Below are 14837 nucleotides of genomic sequence, written 5' to 3' on the forward strand. Positions count from 1 at the left end.
ACCTGGTCTCCTCACCCAGTCCTGTCACTGACTATCATCCCTGCACCTGGCACAGCGCTCACTGGGCACCTGGTCTCCTCACCCAGTCCTGTCACTGACTATCATCCCTGCGCCTGGCACAGCGCTCACTGGGCACCTGGTCTCCTCACCCAGTCCTGTCACTGACTATCATCCCTGCGCCTGGCACAGCGCTCACTGGGCACCTCCTCTCCTCACCCAGTCCTGTCACTGACTATCATCCCTGCGCCTGGCACAGCGCTCACTGGGCACCTCCTCTCCTCACCCAGTCCTGTCACTGACTATCATCCCTGCACCTGGCACAGCGCTCACTGGGCACCTCCTCTCCTCACCCAGTCCTGTCACTGACTATCATCCCTGCACCTGGCACAGCGCTCACTGGGCACCTGGTCTCCTCACCCAGTCCTGTCACTGACTATCATTCCTGCACCTGGCACAGCGCTCACTGGGCACCTCCTCTCCTCACCCAGTCCTGTCACTGACTATCATCCCTGCGCCTGGCACAGTGCTCACTGGGCACCTCCTCTCCTCACCCAGTCCTGTCACTGACTATCATCCCTGTGCCTGGCACAGCGCTCACTGGGCACCTCCTCTCCTCACCCAGTCCTGTCACTGACTATCATCCCTGCGCCTGGCACAGCGCTCACTGGGCACCTGGTCTCCTCACCCAGTCCTGTCACTGACTATCATCCCTGCGCCTGGCACAGCGCTCACTGGGCACCTCCTCTCCTCACCCAGTCCTGTCACTGACTATCATCCCTGTGCCTGGCACAGCGCTCACTGGGCACCTCCTCTCCTCACCCAGTCCTGTCACTGACTATCATCCCTGCGCCTGGCACAGCGCTCACTGGGCACCTGGTCTCCTCACCCAGTCCTGTCACTGACTATCATCCCTGCACCTGGCACAGCGCTCACTGGGCACCTCCTCTCCTCACCCAGTCCTGTCACTGACTATCATCCCTGCACCTGGTACAGCGCTCACTGGGCACCTGGTCTCCTCACCCAGTCCTGTCACTGACTATCATCCCTGCACCTGGCACAGCGCCCACTGGGCACCTCCTCTCCTCACCCAGTCCTGTCACTGACTATCATCCCTGCACCTGGCACAGCGCCCACTGGGCACCTCCTCTCCTCACCCAGTCCTGTCACTGACTATCATCCCTGCACCTGGCACAGCGCCCACTGGGCACCTCCTCTCCTCACCCAGTCCTGTCACTGACTATCATCCCTGCACCTGGCACAGCGCCCACTGGGCACCTCCTCTCCTCACCCAGTCCTGTCACTGACTATCATCCCTGCGCCTGGCACAGCGCTCACTGGGCACCTCCTCTCCTCACCCAGTCCTGTCACTGACTATCATCCCTGCGCCTGGCACAGCGCCCACTGGGCACCTCCTCTCCTCACCCAGTCCTGTCACTGACTATCATCCCTGCGCCTGGCACAGCGCTCACTGGGCACCTCCTCTCCTCACCCAGTCCTGTCACTGACTATCATCCCTGCGCCTGGCACAGCGCTCACTGGGCACCTCCTCTCCTCACCCAGTCCTGTCACTGACTATCATCCCTGCACCTGGCACAGCGCTCACTGGGCACCTCCTCTCCTCACCCAGTCCTGTCACTGACTATCATCCCTGCACCTGGCACAGCGCTCACTGGGCACCTCCTCTCCTCACCCAGTCCTGTCACTGACTATCATCCCTGCACCTGGCACAGCGCTCACTGGGCACCACCTCTCCTCACCCAGTCCTGTCACTGACTATCATCCCTGCACCTGGCACAGCGCTCACTGGGCACCTCCTCTCCTCACCCAGTCCTGTCACTGACTATCATCCCTGCACCTGGCACAGTGCCCACTGGGCACCTCCTCTCCTCACCCAGTCCTGTCACTGACTATCATCCCTGCGCCTGGCACAGCGCCCACTGGGCACCTCCTCTCCTCACCCAGTCCTGTCACTGACTATCATCCCTGCGCCTGGCACAGCGCCCACTGGGCACCTCCTCTCCTCACCCAGTCCTGTCACTGACTATCATCCCTGTGCCTGGCACAGCGCCCACTGGGCACCTCCTCTCCTCACCCAGTCCTGTCACTGACTATCATCCCTGCACCTGGCACAGCGCCCACTGGGCACCTCCTCTCCTCACCCAGTCCTGTCACTGACTATCATCCCTGCGCCTGGCACAGCGCCCACTGGGCACCTCCTCTCCTCACCCAGTCCTGTCACTGACTATCATCCCTGCGCCTGGCACAGCGCTCACTGGGCACCTGGTCTCCTCACCCAGTCCTGTCACTGACTATCATCCCTGCACCTGGCACAGCGCTCACTGGGCACCTGGTCTCCTCACCCAGTCCTGTCACTGACTATCATCCCTGCGCCTGGCACAGCGCTCACTGGGCACCTCCTCTCCTCACCCAGTCCTGTCACTGACTATCATCCCTGCGCCTGGCACAGCGCTCACTGGGCACCTGGTCTCCTCACCCAGTCCTGTCACTGACTATCATCCCTGCACCTGGCACAGCGCCCACTGGGCACCTCCTCTCCTCACCCAGTCCTGTCACTGACTATCATCCCTGCGCCTGGCACAGCGCCCACTGGGCACCTCCTCTCCTCACCCAGTCCTGTCACTGACTATCATCCCTGCGCCTGGCACAGCGCTCACTGGGCACCTGGTCTCCTCACCCAGTCCTGTCACTGACTATCATCCCTGCACCTGGCACAGCGCCCACTGGGCACCTCCTCTCCTCACCCAGTCCTGTCACTGACTATCATCCCTGCGCCTGGCACAGCGCCCACTGGGCACCTCCTCTCCTCACCCAGTCCTGTCACTGACTATCATCCCTGCGCCTGGCACAGCGCTCACTGGGCACCTGGTCTCCTCACCCAGTCCTGTCACTGACTATCATCCCTGCACCTGGCACAGCGCTCACTGGGCACCTGGTCTCCTCACCCAGTCCTGTCACTGACTATCATCCCTGCGCCTGGCACAGCGCCCACTGGGCACCTCCTCTCCTCACCCAGTCCTGTCACTGACTATCATCCCTGCGCCTGGCACAGCGCCCACTGGGCACCTCCTCTCCTCACCCAGTCCTGTCACTGACTATCATCCCTGCGCCTGGCACAGCGCCCACTGGGCACCTCCTCTCCTCACCCAGTCCTGTCACTGACTATCATCCCTGCGCCTGGCACAGCGCTCACTGGGCACCTGGTCTCCTCACCCAGTCCTGTCACTGACTATCATCCCTGCACCTGGCACAGCGCCCACTGGGCACCTCCTCTCCTCACCCAGTCCTGTCACTGACTATCATCCCTGCGCCTGGCACAGCGCCCACTGGGCACCTCCTCTCCTCACCCAGTCCTGTCACTGACTATCATCCCTGCGCCTGGCACAGCGCTCACTGGGCACCTGGTCTCCTCACCCAGTCCTGTCACTGACTATCATCCCTGCACCTGGCACAGCGCCCACTGGGCACCTCCTCTCCTCACCCAGTCCTGTCACTGACTATCATCCCTGCGCCTGGCACAGCGCCCACTGGGCACCTCCTCTCCTCACCCAGTCCTGTCACTGACTATCATCCCTGCGCCTGGCACAGCGCCCACTGGGCACCTCCTCTCCTCACCCAGTCCTGTCACTGACTATCATCCCTGCGCCTGGCACAGCGCTCACTGGGCACCTCCTCTCCTCACCCAGTCCTGTCACTGACTATCATCCCTGCGCCTGGCACAGCGCTCACTGGGCACCTCCTCTCCTCACCCAGTCCTGTCACTGACTATCATCCCTGCACCTGGCACAGCGCCCACTGGGCACCTCCTCTCCTCACCCAGTCCTGTCACTGACTATCATCCCTGCGCCTGGCACAGCGCTCACTGGGCACCTCCTCTCCTCACCCAGTCCTGTCACTGACTATCATCCCTGCACCTGGCACAGCGCTCACTGGGCACCTCCTCTCCTCACCCAGTCCTGTCACTGACTATCATCCCTGCACCTGGCACAGCGCTCACTGGGCACCTGGTCTCCTCACCCAGTCCTGTCACTGACTATCATTCCTGCACCTGGCACAGCGCTCACTGGGCACCTGGTCTCCTCACCCAGTCCTGTCACTGACTATCATCCCTGCACCTGGCACAGCGCCCACTGGGCACCTCCTCTCCTCACCCAGTCCTGTCACTGACTATCATCCCTGCGCCTGGCACAGCGCTCACTGGGCACCTCCTCTCCTCACCCAGTCCTGTCACTGACTATCATCCCTGCGCCTGGCACAGCGCCCACTGGGCACCTCCTCTCCTCACCCAGTCCTGTCACTGACTATCATCCCTGCGCCTGGCACAGCGCCCACTGGGCACCTCCTCTCCTCACCCAGTCCTGTCACTGACTATCATCCCTGCACCTGGCACAGCGCTCACTGGGCACCTCCTCTCCTCACCCAGTCCTGTCACTGACTATCATCCCTGCGCCTGGCACAGCGCCCACTGGGCACCTCCTCTCCTCACCCAGTCCTGTCACTGACTATCATCCCTGCGCCTGGCACAGCGCTCACTGGGCACCTCCTCTCCTCACCCAGTCCTGTCACTGACTATCATCCCTGCGCCTGGCACAGCGCCCACTGGGCACCTCCTCTCCTCACCCAGTCCTGTCACTGACTATCATCCCTGCGCCTGGCACAGCGCTCACTGGGCACCTCCTCTCCTCACCCAGTCCTGTCACTGACTATCATCCCTGCACCTGGCACAGCGCTCACTGGGCACCTGGTCTCCTCACCCAGTCCTGTCACTGACTATCATCCCTGCGCCTGGCACAGCGCTCACTGGGCACCTCCTCTCCTCACCCAGTCCTGTCACTGACTATCATCCCTGTGCCTGGCACAGCGCTCACTGGGCACCTCCTCTCCTCACCCAGTCCTGTCACTGACTATCATCCCTGCGCCTGGCACAGCGCTCACTGGGCACCTGGTCTCCTCACCCAGTCCTGTCACTGACTATCATCCCTGCACCTGGCACAGCGCTCACTGGGCACCTCCTCTCCTCACCCAGTCCTGTCACTGACTATCATCCCTGCACCTGGCACAGCGCTCACTGGGCACCTGGTCTCCTCACCCAGTCCTGTCACTGACTATCATCCCTGCACCTGGCACAGCGCCCACTGGGCACCTCCTCTCCTCACCCAGTCCTGTCACTGACTATCATCCCTGTGCCTGGCACAGCGCTCACTGGGCACCTCCTCTCCTCACCCAGTCCTGTCACTGACTATCATCCCTGCGCCTGGCACAGCGCTCACTGGGCACCTGGTCTCCTCACCCAGTCCTGTCACTGACTATCATCCCTGCACCTGGCACAGCGCTCACTGGGCACCTCCTCTCCTCACCCAGTCCTGTCACTGACTATCATCCCTGCACCTGGCACAGCGCTCACTGGGCACCTGGTCTCCTCACCCAGTCCTGTCACTGACTATCATCCCTGCACCTGGCACAGCGCCCACTGGGCACCTCCTCTCCTCACCCAGTCCTGTCACTGACTATCATCCCTGCGCCTGGCACAGCGCCCACTGGGCACCTCCTCTCCTCACCCAGTCCTGTCACTGACTATCATCCCTGCGCCTGGCACAGCGCTCACTGGGCACCTGGTCTCCTCACCCAGTCCTGTCACTGACTATCATCCCTGCACCTGGCACAGCGCCCACTGGGCACCTCCTCTCCTCACCCAGTCCTGTCACTGACTATCATCCCTGCGCCTGGCACAGCGCCCACTGGGCACCTCCTCTCCTCACCCAGTCCTGTCACTGACTATCATCCCTGCGCCTGGCACAGCGCTCACTGGGCACCTGGTCTCCTCACCCAGTCCTGTCACTGACTATCATCCCTGCGCCTGGCACAGCGCTCACTGGGCACCTCCTCTCCTCACCCAGTCCTGTCACTGACTATCATCCCTGTGCCTGGCACAGCGCTCACTGGGCACCTCCTCTCCTCACCCAGTCCTGTCACTGACTATCATCCCTGCGCCTGGCACAGCGCTCACTGGGCACCTGGTCTCCTCACCCAGTCCTGTCACTGACTATCATCCCTGCACCTGGCACAGCGCTCACTGGGCACCTCCTCTCCTCACCCAGTCCTGTCACTGACTATCATCCCTGCACCTGGCACAGCGCTCACTGGGCACCTGGTCTCCTCACCCAGTCCTGTCACTGACTATCATCCCTGCACCTGGCACAGCGCCCACTGGGCACCTCCTCTCCTCACCCAGTCCTGTCACTGACTATCATCCCTGCACCTGGCACAGCGCCCACTGGGCACCTCCTCTCCTCACCCAGTCCTGTCACTGACTATCATCCCTGCACCTGGCACAGCGCCCACTGGGCACCTCCTCTCCTCACCCAGTCCTGTCACTGACTATCATCCCTGCACCTGGCACAGCGCCCACTGGGCACCTCCTCTCCTCACCCAGTCCTGTCACTGACTATCATCCCTGCGCCTGGCACAGCGCTCACTGGGCACCTCCTCTCCTCACCCAGTCCTGTCACTGACTATCATCCCTGCACCTGGCACAGTGCCCACTGGGCACCTCCTCTCCTCACCCAGTCCTGTCACTGACTATCATCCCTGCGCCTGGCACAGCGCCCACTGGGCACCTCCTCTCCTCACCCAGTCCTGTCACTGACTATCATCCCTGCGCCTGGCACAGCGCTCACTGGGCACCTGGTCTCCTCACCCAGTCCTGTCACTGACTATCATCCCTGCGCCTGGCACAGCGCCCACTGGGCACCTCCTCTCCTCACCCAGTCCTGTCACTGACTATCATCCCTGCGCCTGGCACAGCGCCCACTGGGCACCTCCTCTCCTCACCCAGTCCTGTCACTGACTATCATCCCTGCGCCTGGCACAGCGCTCACTGGGCACCTCCTCTCCTCACCCAGTCCTGTCTCTGACTATCATCCCTGTGCCTGGCACAGCGCTCACTGGGCACCTCCTCTCCTCACCCAGTCCTGTCACTGACTATCATCCCTGCGCCTGGCACAGCGCCCACTGGGCACCTCCTCTCCTCACCCAGTCCTGTCACTGACTATCATCCCTGCACCTGGCACAGCGCTCACTGGGCACCTGGTCTCCTCACCCAGTCCTGTCACTGACTATCATCCCTGCACCTGGCACAGCGCTCACTGGGCACCTCCTCTCCTCACCCAGTCCTGTCACTGACTATCATCCCTGCACCTGGCACAGCGCCCACTGGGCACCTCCTCTCCTCACCCAGTCCTGTCACTGACTATCATCCCTGCGCCTGGCACAGCGCCCACTGGGCACCTCCTCTCCTCACCCAGTCCTGTCACTGACTATCATCCCTGCACCTGGCACAGCGCTCACTGGGCACCTGGTCTCCTCACCCAGTCCTGTCACTGACTATCATCCCTGCACCTGGCACAGCGCTCACTGGGCACCTCCTCTCCTCACCCAGTCCTGTCACTGACTATCATCCCTGCACCTGGCACAGCGCCCACTGGGCACCTCCTCTCCTCACCCAGTCCTGTCACTGACTATCATCCCTGCGCCTGGCACAGCGCCCACTGGGCACCTCCTCTCCTCACCCAGTCCTGTCACTGACTATCATCCCTGCGCCTGGCACAGCGCTCACTGGGCACCTCCTCTCCTCACCCAGTCCTGTCACTGACTATCATCCCTGTGCCTGGCACAGCGCTCACTGGGCACCTGGTCTCCTCACCCAGTCCTGTCACTGACTATCATCCCTGCACCTGGCACAGCGCCCACTGGGCACCTCCTCTCCTCACCCAGTCCTGTCACTGACTATCATCCCTGCACCTGGCACAGCGCCCACTGGGCACCTCCTCTCCTCACCCAGTCCTGTCACTGACTATCATCCCTGCACCTGGCACAGCGCCCACTGGGCACCTCCTCTCCTCACCCAGTCCTGTCACTGACTATCATCCCTGCACCTGGCACAGCGCTCACTGGGCACCTCCTCTCCTCACCCAGTCCTGTCACTGACTATCATCCCTGCACCTGGCACAGCGCTCACTGGGCACCTCCTCTCCTCACCCAGTCCTGTCACTGACTATCATCCCTGCGCCTGGCACAGCGCTCACTGGGCACCTCCTCTCCTCACCCAGTCCTGTCACTGACTATCATCCCTGTGCCTGGCACAGCGCTCACTGGGCACCTCCTCTCCTCACCCAGTCCTGTCACTGACTATCATCCCTGCGCCTGGCACAGCGCTCACTGGGCACCTCCTCTCCTCACCCAGTCCTGTCACTGACTATCATCCCTGCGCCTGGCACAGCGCCCACTGGGCACCTCCTCTCCTCACCCAGTCCTGTCACTGACTATCATCCCTGTGCCTGGCACAGCGCTCACTGGGCACCTCCTCTCCTCACCCAGTCCTGTCACTGACTATCATCCCTGCGCCTGGCACAGCGCTCACTGGGCACCTCCTCTCCTCACCCAGTCCTGTCACTGACTATCATCCCTGCGCCTGGCACAGCGCTCACTGGGCACCTCCTCTCCTCACCCAGTCCTGTCTCTGACTATCATCCCTGCACCTGGCACAGCGCTCACTGGGCACCTCCTCTCCTCACCCAGTCCTGTCACTGACTATCATCCCTGCGCCTGGCACAGCGCTCACTGGGCACCTCCTCTCCTCACCCAGTCCTGTCACTGACTATCATCCCTGCGCCTGGCACAGCGCTCACTGGGCACCTCCTCTCCTCACCCAGTCCTGTCTCTGACTATCATCCCTGCACCTGGCACAGCGCTCACTGGGCACCTCCTCTCCTCACCCAGTCCTGTCACTGACTATCATCCCTGCGCCTGGCACAGCGCTCACTGGGCACCTCCTCTCCTCACCCAGTCCTGTCACTGACTATCATCCCTGCGCCTGGCACAGCGCTCACTGGGCACCTCCTCTCCTCACCCAGTCCTGTCACTGACTATCATCCCTGCACCTGGCACAGCGCTCACTGGGCACCTCCTCTCCTCACCCAGTCCTGTCACTGACTATCATCCCTGCACCTGGCACAGCGCTCACTGGGCACCTCCTCTCCTCACCCAGTCCTGTCACTGACTATCATCCCTGCGCCTGGCACAGCGCTCACTGGGCACCTGGTCTCCTCACCCAGTCCTGTCACTGACTATCATCCCTGCACCTGGCACAGCGCTCACTGGGCACCTCCTCTCCTCACCCAGTCCTGTCACTGACTATCATCCCTGCACCTGGCACAGCGCTCACTGGGCACCTCCTCTCCTCACCCAGTCCTGTCACTGACTATCATCCCTGCACCTGGCACAGCGCTCACTGGGCACCTCCTCTCCTCACCCAGTCCTGTCACTGACTATCATCCCTGCACCTGGCACAGCGCTCACTGGGCACCTCCTCTCCTCACCCAGTCCTGTCACTGACTATCATCCCTGCGCCTGGCACAGCGCCCACTGGGCACCTCCTCTCCTCACCCAGTCCTGTCACTGACTATCATCCCTGCACCTGGCACAGCGCTCACTGGGCACCTCCTCTCCTCACCCAGTCCTGTCACTGACTATCATCCCTGCGCCTGGCACAGCGCTCACTGGGCACCTCCTCTCCTCACCCAGTCCTGTCACTGACTATCATCCCTGCACCTGGCACAGCGCTCACTGGGCACCTCCTCTCCTCACCCAGTCCTGTCACTGACTATCATCCCTGCACCTGGCACAGCGCTCACTGGGCACCTCCTCTCCTCACCCAGTCCTGTCACTGACTATCATCCCTGCACCTGGCACAGCGCTCACTGGGCACCTCCTCTCCTCACCCAGTCCTGTCACTGACTATCATCCCTGCACCTGGCACAGCGCTCACTGGGCACCTCCTCTCCTCACCCAGTCCTGTCACTGACTATCATCCCTGCACCTGGCACAGCGCTCACTGGGCACCTCCTCTCCTCACCCAGTCCTGTCACTGACTATCATCCCTGCGCCTGGCACAGCGCCCACTGGGCACCTCCTCTCCTCACCCAGAACCCTCTCTCTCTATTCCAGGAACAAGAAGAAGGAGTCTGACTTGCTGGCCGCGCAGGCTCGCCTGAAGGATTTGGAGGCCCTTCTGAACTCAAAGGATGCAACGCTGACCACCGCTCTGGGGGAGAAGAGGAACATTGAGACGGAACTGCGCGACCTGAAGGCCCAGATTGCTAAGGTCAGACATGGGCGGCCATTATTGCGTCATGTAGTGTTTTCTCTCCCAAACGTGTTTCCTTTTACACTACTAGAGTGACTGCTGAATCTGCCTCCTCTTCTGGCCTTACTTAGGTTATTATGGGGAACGGTCTGTCACGGGTCTATTTGGTTGTGAACTCGGACTAGACGTAGATATTGGGTTAGGGTCATGGGTGCTTGAGCAGAAACTGGGAGAGTCTTTGGTAGTTCTTTCTCATACGGAAACTGGGCTGAGATACAGACGGGACAGTACTAGCTTCACAGGTTGGATGTTGGGATGCGAAGAAGATCCAGCTACACAGGATTGCTGGGTTACAACCAGCTACCCAGGCTTAGACGCTGGCATGCGGAGCAGAACCAGCTATTCAGGATTGCTGGGTTACAACCAGCTACCCAGGCTTAGACGCTGGCATGCGGAGCAGAACCAGCTGTTCAGGATTGCTGGGACACTGCTAACTGCTCAGATTTAGATACTGTGCTGCGGAGCACGGCCAGCTACTCAGGATTGCTGGAGCACGACCAGCTACTTAGAAATGCTGAAAGGAGTCAGTGAGTGCTAAGGATAGTAACTGCACTGGAGTCACAATAAGCAGAATGCTGGTCAGGGAGGGTCTCAGCAGGTCTACAGACAACAAAGATCTGACAACCAGGAAGGGCCTTTGCAGGAACTTTATACCCCTGGGTCTCTGATGATTGGTCAGAGGAGTCACCTGACCGCTGACTGACTCCTGATTGGATCCCGACTGGTCAGCTGATCTGTACTGTCACGCTGCTCCCAGGGCCGGTTTTGGAGGGAACTGTAGCGTCCTGCATACTGAGAACTTGCAAAGGGAATTGTGGTTTCTACAAAAGGGAATGGGAGCAATACATTCACATGAAAACTGTAGCTAGACAGAACAGTGGCCTCCCCCCATACAGTAGCTGTGGCAGTGACAGTGCGGCTCTCCCTGGCTTCCTGCCGCAGTGTGCGCTCATTTGCTGATCAGCGCAGTGTGAATGTACGCACTTAACACTCCGCACCTCTGCACTTTCCATCATTGCACCCTTGCGGCGTAACGCAGAGCGTCTGTGTAGTGGGGGCAGGGGCCAGAATGATAGCATACCGTCAGTGCGGCTTCTTCAGGAGGACGTCACGCTGTTTGTTCCCCGGATGTTAGGCTACAGGCACTATTGCCTACGAGAAAACACCAGTCCCATCGTGACATGGAAACTATGGCTGGTCTGTGTGACATGCGCATTCACTACAAGGATCTGCGCAGCCCGGTATAAAAGAGCCTGTACGTGTGTCTTGGTGACCGAGCTCTGTATCCTGTTGGAACACTGTCCTGTGCACGTCCATTGACAAACGGGAGAGGAGGTCACTGCAGGGACTAGCGCTTGGGGGGGGGGGGGGGGGGGGGGGCAGTGTAGAAGGGGGCGGGGACATTGGAGAGTGGAATCTTGAGGCCGGGCAGCAGAAAAAGGCGCTGCCGCCTGCAGTCCGGGAATTTGTACCACAGTTAGAGTAAGCTGGTTGGGGTCTTAGATTATTTTTTTTTGCACTGAAAGATGAAATGATCCTCTAATTATGTAGTATTTCTCCCAGTACTTGACCGATGAATGAGGGGACATTACCCCTCCGAGCTGCAATCCAAAATAGGAAAGATATGTTTAGTTTGAAGCGGAATTGCTTTTATTGGAAAATATTGGATATAAATAATTTATTCTCTGTATCATTGTATCTTTCTGAGCTTGTCACATTTTTCTTGATAACTGGCCACTAGGTGGCATTCTGCTATTGCTGAGTGATACTTTATTGGATTGTGTACTTACTGTATACTGTAGGCCGCTGCCATCTCCGTTAAGTGTTCTTTTCACCCTCTGCACAGCTGGAAGGCAGTCTGGCTGACGCCAAGAAGCAACTTCAGGATGAGATGCTGCGTCGCGTGGATGCGGAAAACCGCAATCAGACTCTGAGAGAAGAGCTAGAATTCCAGAAGAGCATCTATAGTGAGGTGAGTGTGCGCTCACGACGGGGCCGAATCCAGGCCAGCTAAAACGCCCGCTCTAACAAATGCGACCTTTCTGGCGTCGTGGGTGACCTTGTCTTCTACCTGTCCTGCAGGAACTGCGAGAGACCAAACGGCGCCACGAAACGCGTCTGGTGGAGGTTGACAGTGGGCGGCAGCAGGAGTTCGAAAGCAAATTGGCTGATGCTCTGCACGGTCTGCGTGCCCAACACGAGGGGCAGATCGCCCTGTATAAGGAGGAGCTGGAGAAGACGTACAATGCCAAGGTATTACTTTGGCGTCTGGTATGATTATGCTAGAGCCCGTTACTGGAAACTTTTTGGTTGATGATTCCGTCTTCATCTGACTGTGCGTGTTGTGTCCCTATCCAGCTGGAGAATGCCAAGCTGTCTGCGGAGCGGAACAGTACCATGGTTGGAGAGGCCCACGACGAGATCCAGCAGAGCAGGATCCGGATAGACAGCCTGAGCGCGCAGCTCAGTCAGCTGCAGAAACAGGTGAGGCTGATTGGCTTGTTGACGAAACGCGTCAAGTTCACTTCACTGCACTGCTCAGGCCAGCCCAACCTTGACACCTAGGGGTACATTTACTAAAGTGCGTTTTTGCAGAAGTGAAGATGTTGTTCATACTAACCAATCAGATTCTAGCTTTTATTTTCTGGTAGGTGCTAGATAAATGATTAGTAGAATCTGATTGGTTACTATGGGAATAGGTCTCCATTTCTGTAGACTCGCACTTTTGTAAATATACTCCCTTGTATCTAACATCTTGTGATTCAATTTTAGCTGGCGGCTAAAGAAGCCAAGTTACGTGACCTGGAGGATGCCCTGACCAGGGAGAGGGACTCCAACCGGCGGGCGTTGGCGGAGAAGGACCGGGAGATGGCGGAGATGAGAGCTCGTATGCAACAGCAACTGGATGAATACCAGGAACTGTTGGACATCAAGTTGGCGTTGGACATGGAGATCCACGCTTATCGCAAACTGCTGGAGGGAGAGGAGGAGAGGTGGGTGAATGTTGCCCCCTAGTGGATACGCTCCTTCAAGCATGACTGTAGCTTTGGTATAAAAGTTTGTTCTTGGCACAATGCAGCTGATGATACAGTATAGCGGTCTTTCTTACTAATCTTATATTAGGGCGATGTGAATGTCTGACTTCTGTACTTCTGCGCAGGCTCCGTCTCTCGCCCAGCCCCACTGGGCAGAAGAGGTCCTCGCGGACAGCACATTCCGGGAGTAACGTTACCTCCTCTTCTAAGAAGAGGAGGCTGGAGGAAGGGGAGCGGAAGACCACCAGTTACAGCCAGCATGCCAGGACCAGTGGGAAAGTGGCCGTGGAGGAGGTAGATTTAGACGGGAAGTTTGTCCGTCTGAAGAACAAATCAAGTGAGGTGAGTGCGTGGAAATCTCAGAGGGTTTCTCTACAGAACTATCTCAGAGGGTTTCTCCACAGAACTATCTCAGAGGGTTTCTAGGAGGTAATGATCAGACATACCCTGCAGTAAGGGGTATCGCTATCATTGTGCTGGGGTAGAACACATTCTCTATCGGAGAATGGCAGCGGTAAGATATCGCCGGCCAATCCATATCACATGCGCTCTGTACTGGAAACCCAGTATCACGCTCCCACTAACAGATTCATCTACAATGTAGGACAGGCAGGAGCCCTGTCTCTGGCCCAATGTAGGACTCTTATTTATAAACGGGCCCTGGAAGGATGTGCGGAGAATTTGCAGAGCTGATTACTGAGGAAGGGGGAGGGGGGGGGGGGGTGTAATTAATTTATCATTTTGATTTTGGGTGAAATATAAAAGACCGAATAAAAAAATAAAAATAACCTCACGCCGCTTTTTTTAGCTAGCAGCACGCTAACTTTGCCGCAGTCACTATGTATGATGCTTGCGCAGTGACCAACCACAATCAAACTCTCCTGCGGCATGTCCCGGCTTTATGTTTGTGGCAGTGGTCTGCTACAGTCCCCCCGTGACTAGAATGCCAGCAGATGCCAGAGTCATGTACTGTATTACAGATACAGCAACGTCATTCTTGTTGTACATGGGCCTTGGGCGCCCTCTGCTGTTGCTCGGAGGGACCTACGGGGAACGGCAGGATTTAAGGGCGAGTTTCATTGTTTGCTCCTACAAGGGTGCCTCATACCTCGAAACAGCACATTGCACATTCTGATGGTATAAAGTGGCTCTCGTACTGGTGACTGTCCACGTGTGCCCATGTTATTTCCAGCGTCGGGTTGCAATTCCACATCTGCGGTATCTGTGCCATAGGAAGGGGAGAGTTATTGCATACATCTTAATAAATGTGGGCGGGTGGCTGGGGTAATTGGGCTCAGCCTGGGAATGTGATGGGAGAGTGTCCCAGTCATTGTAGGGACAGTGATAGAATGTGGAAGAGTTCTAGGGTCACCGCTGTGGGGTAACCTATTGTACTGTATTTGTATTGTCTTAAAGGACCAATCGCTGGGGAACTGGCAGATCAAGCGCCAGATCGGGGAGGAGAAACCGATTATATTCCGCTTCCCCCCCAGAGCGACACTGAAAGCTGGCCAGACGCTGACGGTAAGTGTTACACTGGAGTTTCTTTTACTTGTGTGCTTGTTCTTGTAGATGGACCT

At 58.5% G+C, this 14837-nt stretch overlaps 1 protein-coding gene across 2 annotated transcripts in view; it reads left to right on the forward strand.

Annotated features, from left to right (window-relative positions):
• LMNA (lamin A/C) overlaps window positions 1-14837 on the forward strand; it is a 59532-nt gene that overhangs the window by 31932 nt on the left and 12763 nt on the right. For both annotated transcript variants that reach the window (XM_063946826.1, XM_063946825.1), the window contains exons 2-8: window positions 10024-10180; window positions 12069-12194; window positions 12305-12475; window positions 12581-12706; window positions 12995-13215; window positions 13383-13599; window positions 14674-14781. In XM_063946826.1, the coding sequence (XP_063802896.1) occupies window positions 12114-12194; window positions 12305-12475; window positions 12581-12706; window positions 12995-13215; window positions 13383-13599; window positions 14674-14781 (924 nt within the window). In that variant the 5' untranslated portion in view covers window positions 10024-10180; window positions 12069-12113. The remainder of the gene's footprint in view (window positions 1-10023; window positions 10181-12068; window positions 12195-12304; window positions 12476-12580; window positions 12707-12994; window positions 13216-13382; window positions 13600-14673; window positions 14782-14837) is intronic.

Source organism: Pseudophryne corroboree, chromosome 12 (assembly GCF_028390025.1).
Source record: "Pseudophryne corroboree isolate aPseCor3 chromosome 12, aPseCor3.hap2, whole genome shotgun sequence".
NCBI classification, from domain to species: domain Eukaryota; kingdom Metazoa; phylum Chordata; class Amphibia; order Anura; family Myobatrachidae; genus Pseudophryne; species Pseudophryne corroboree.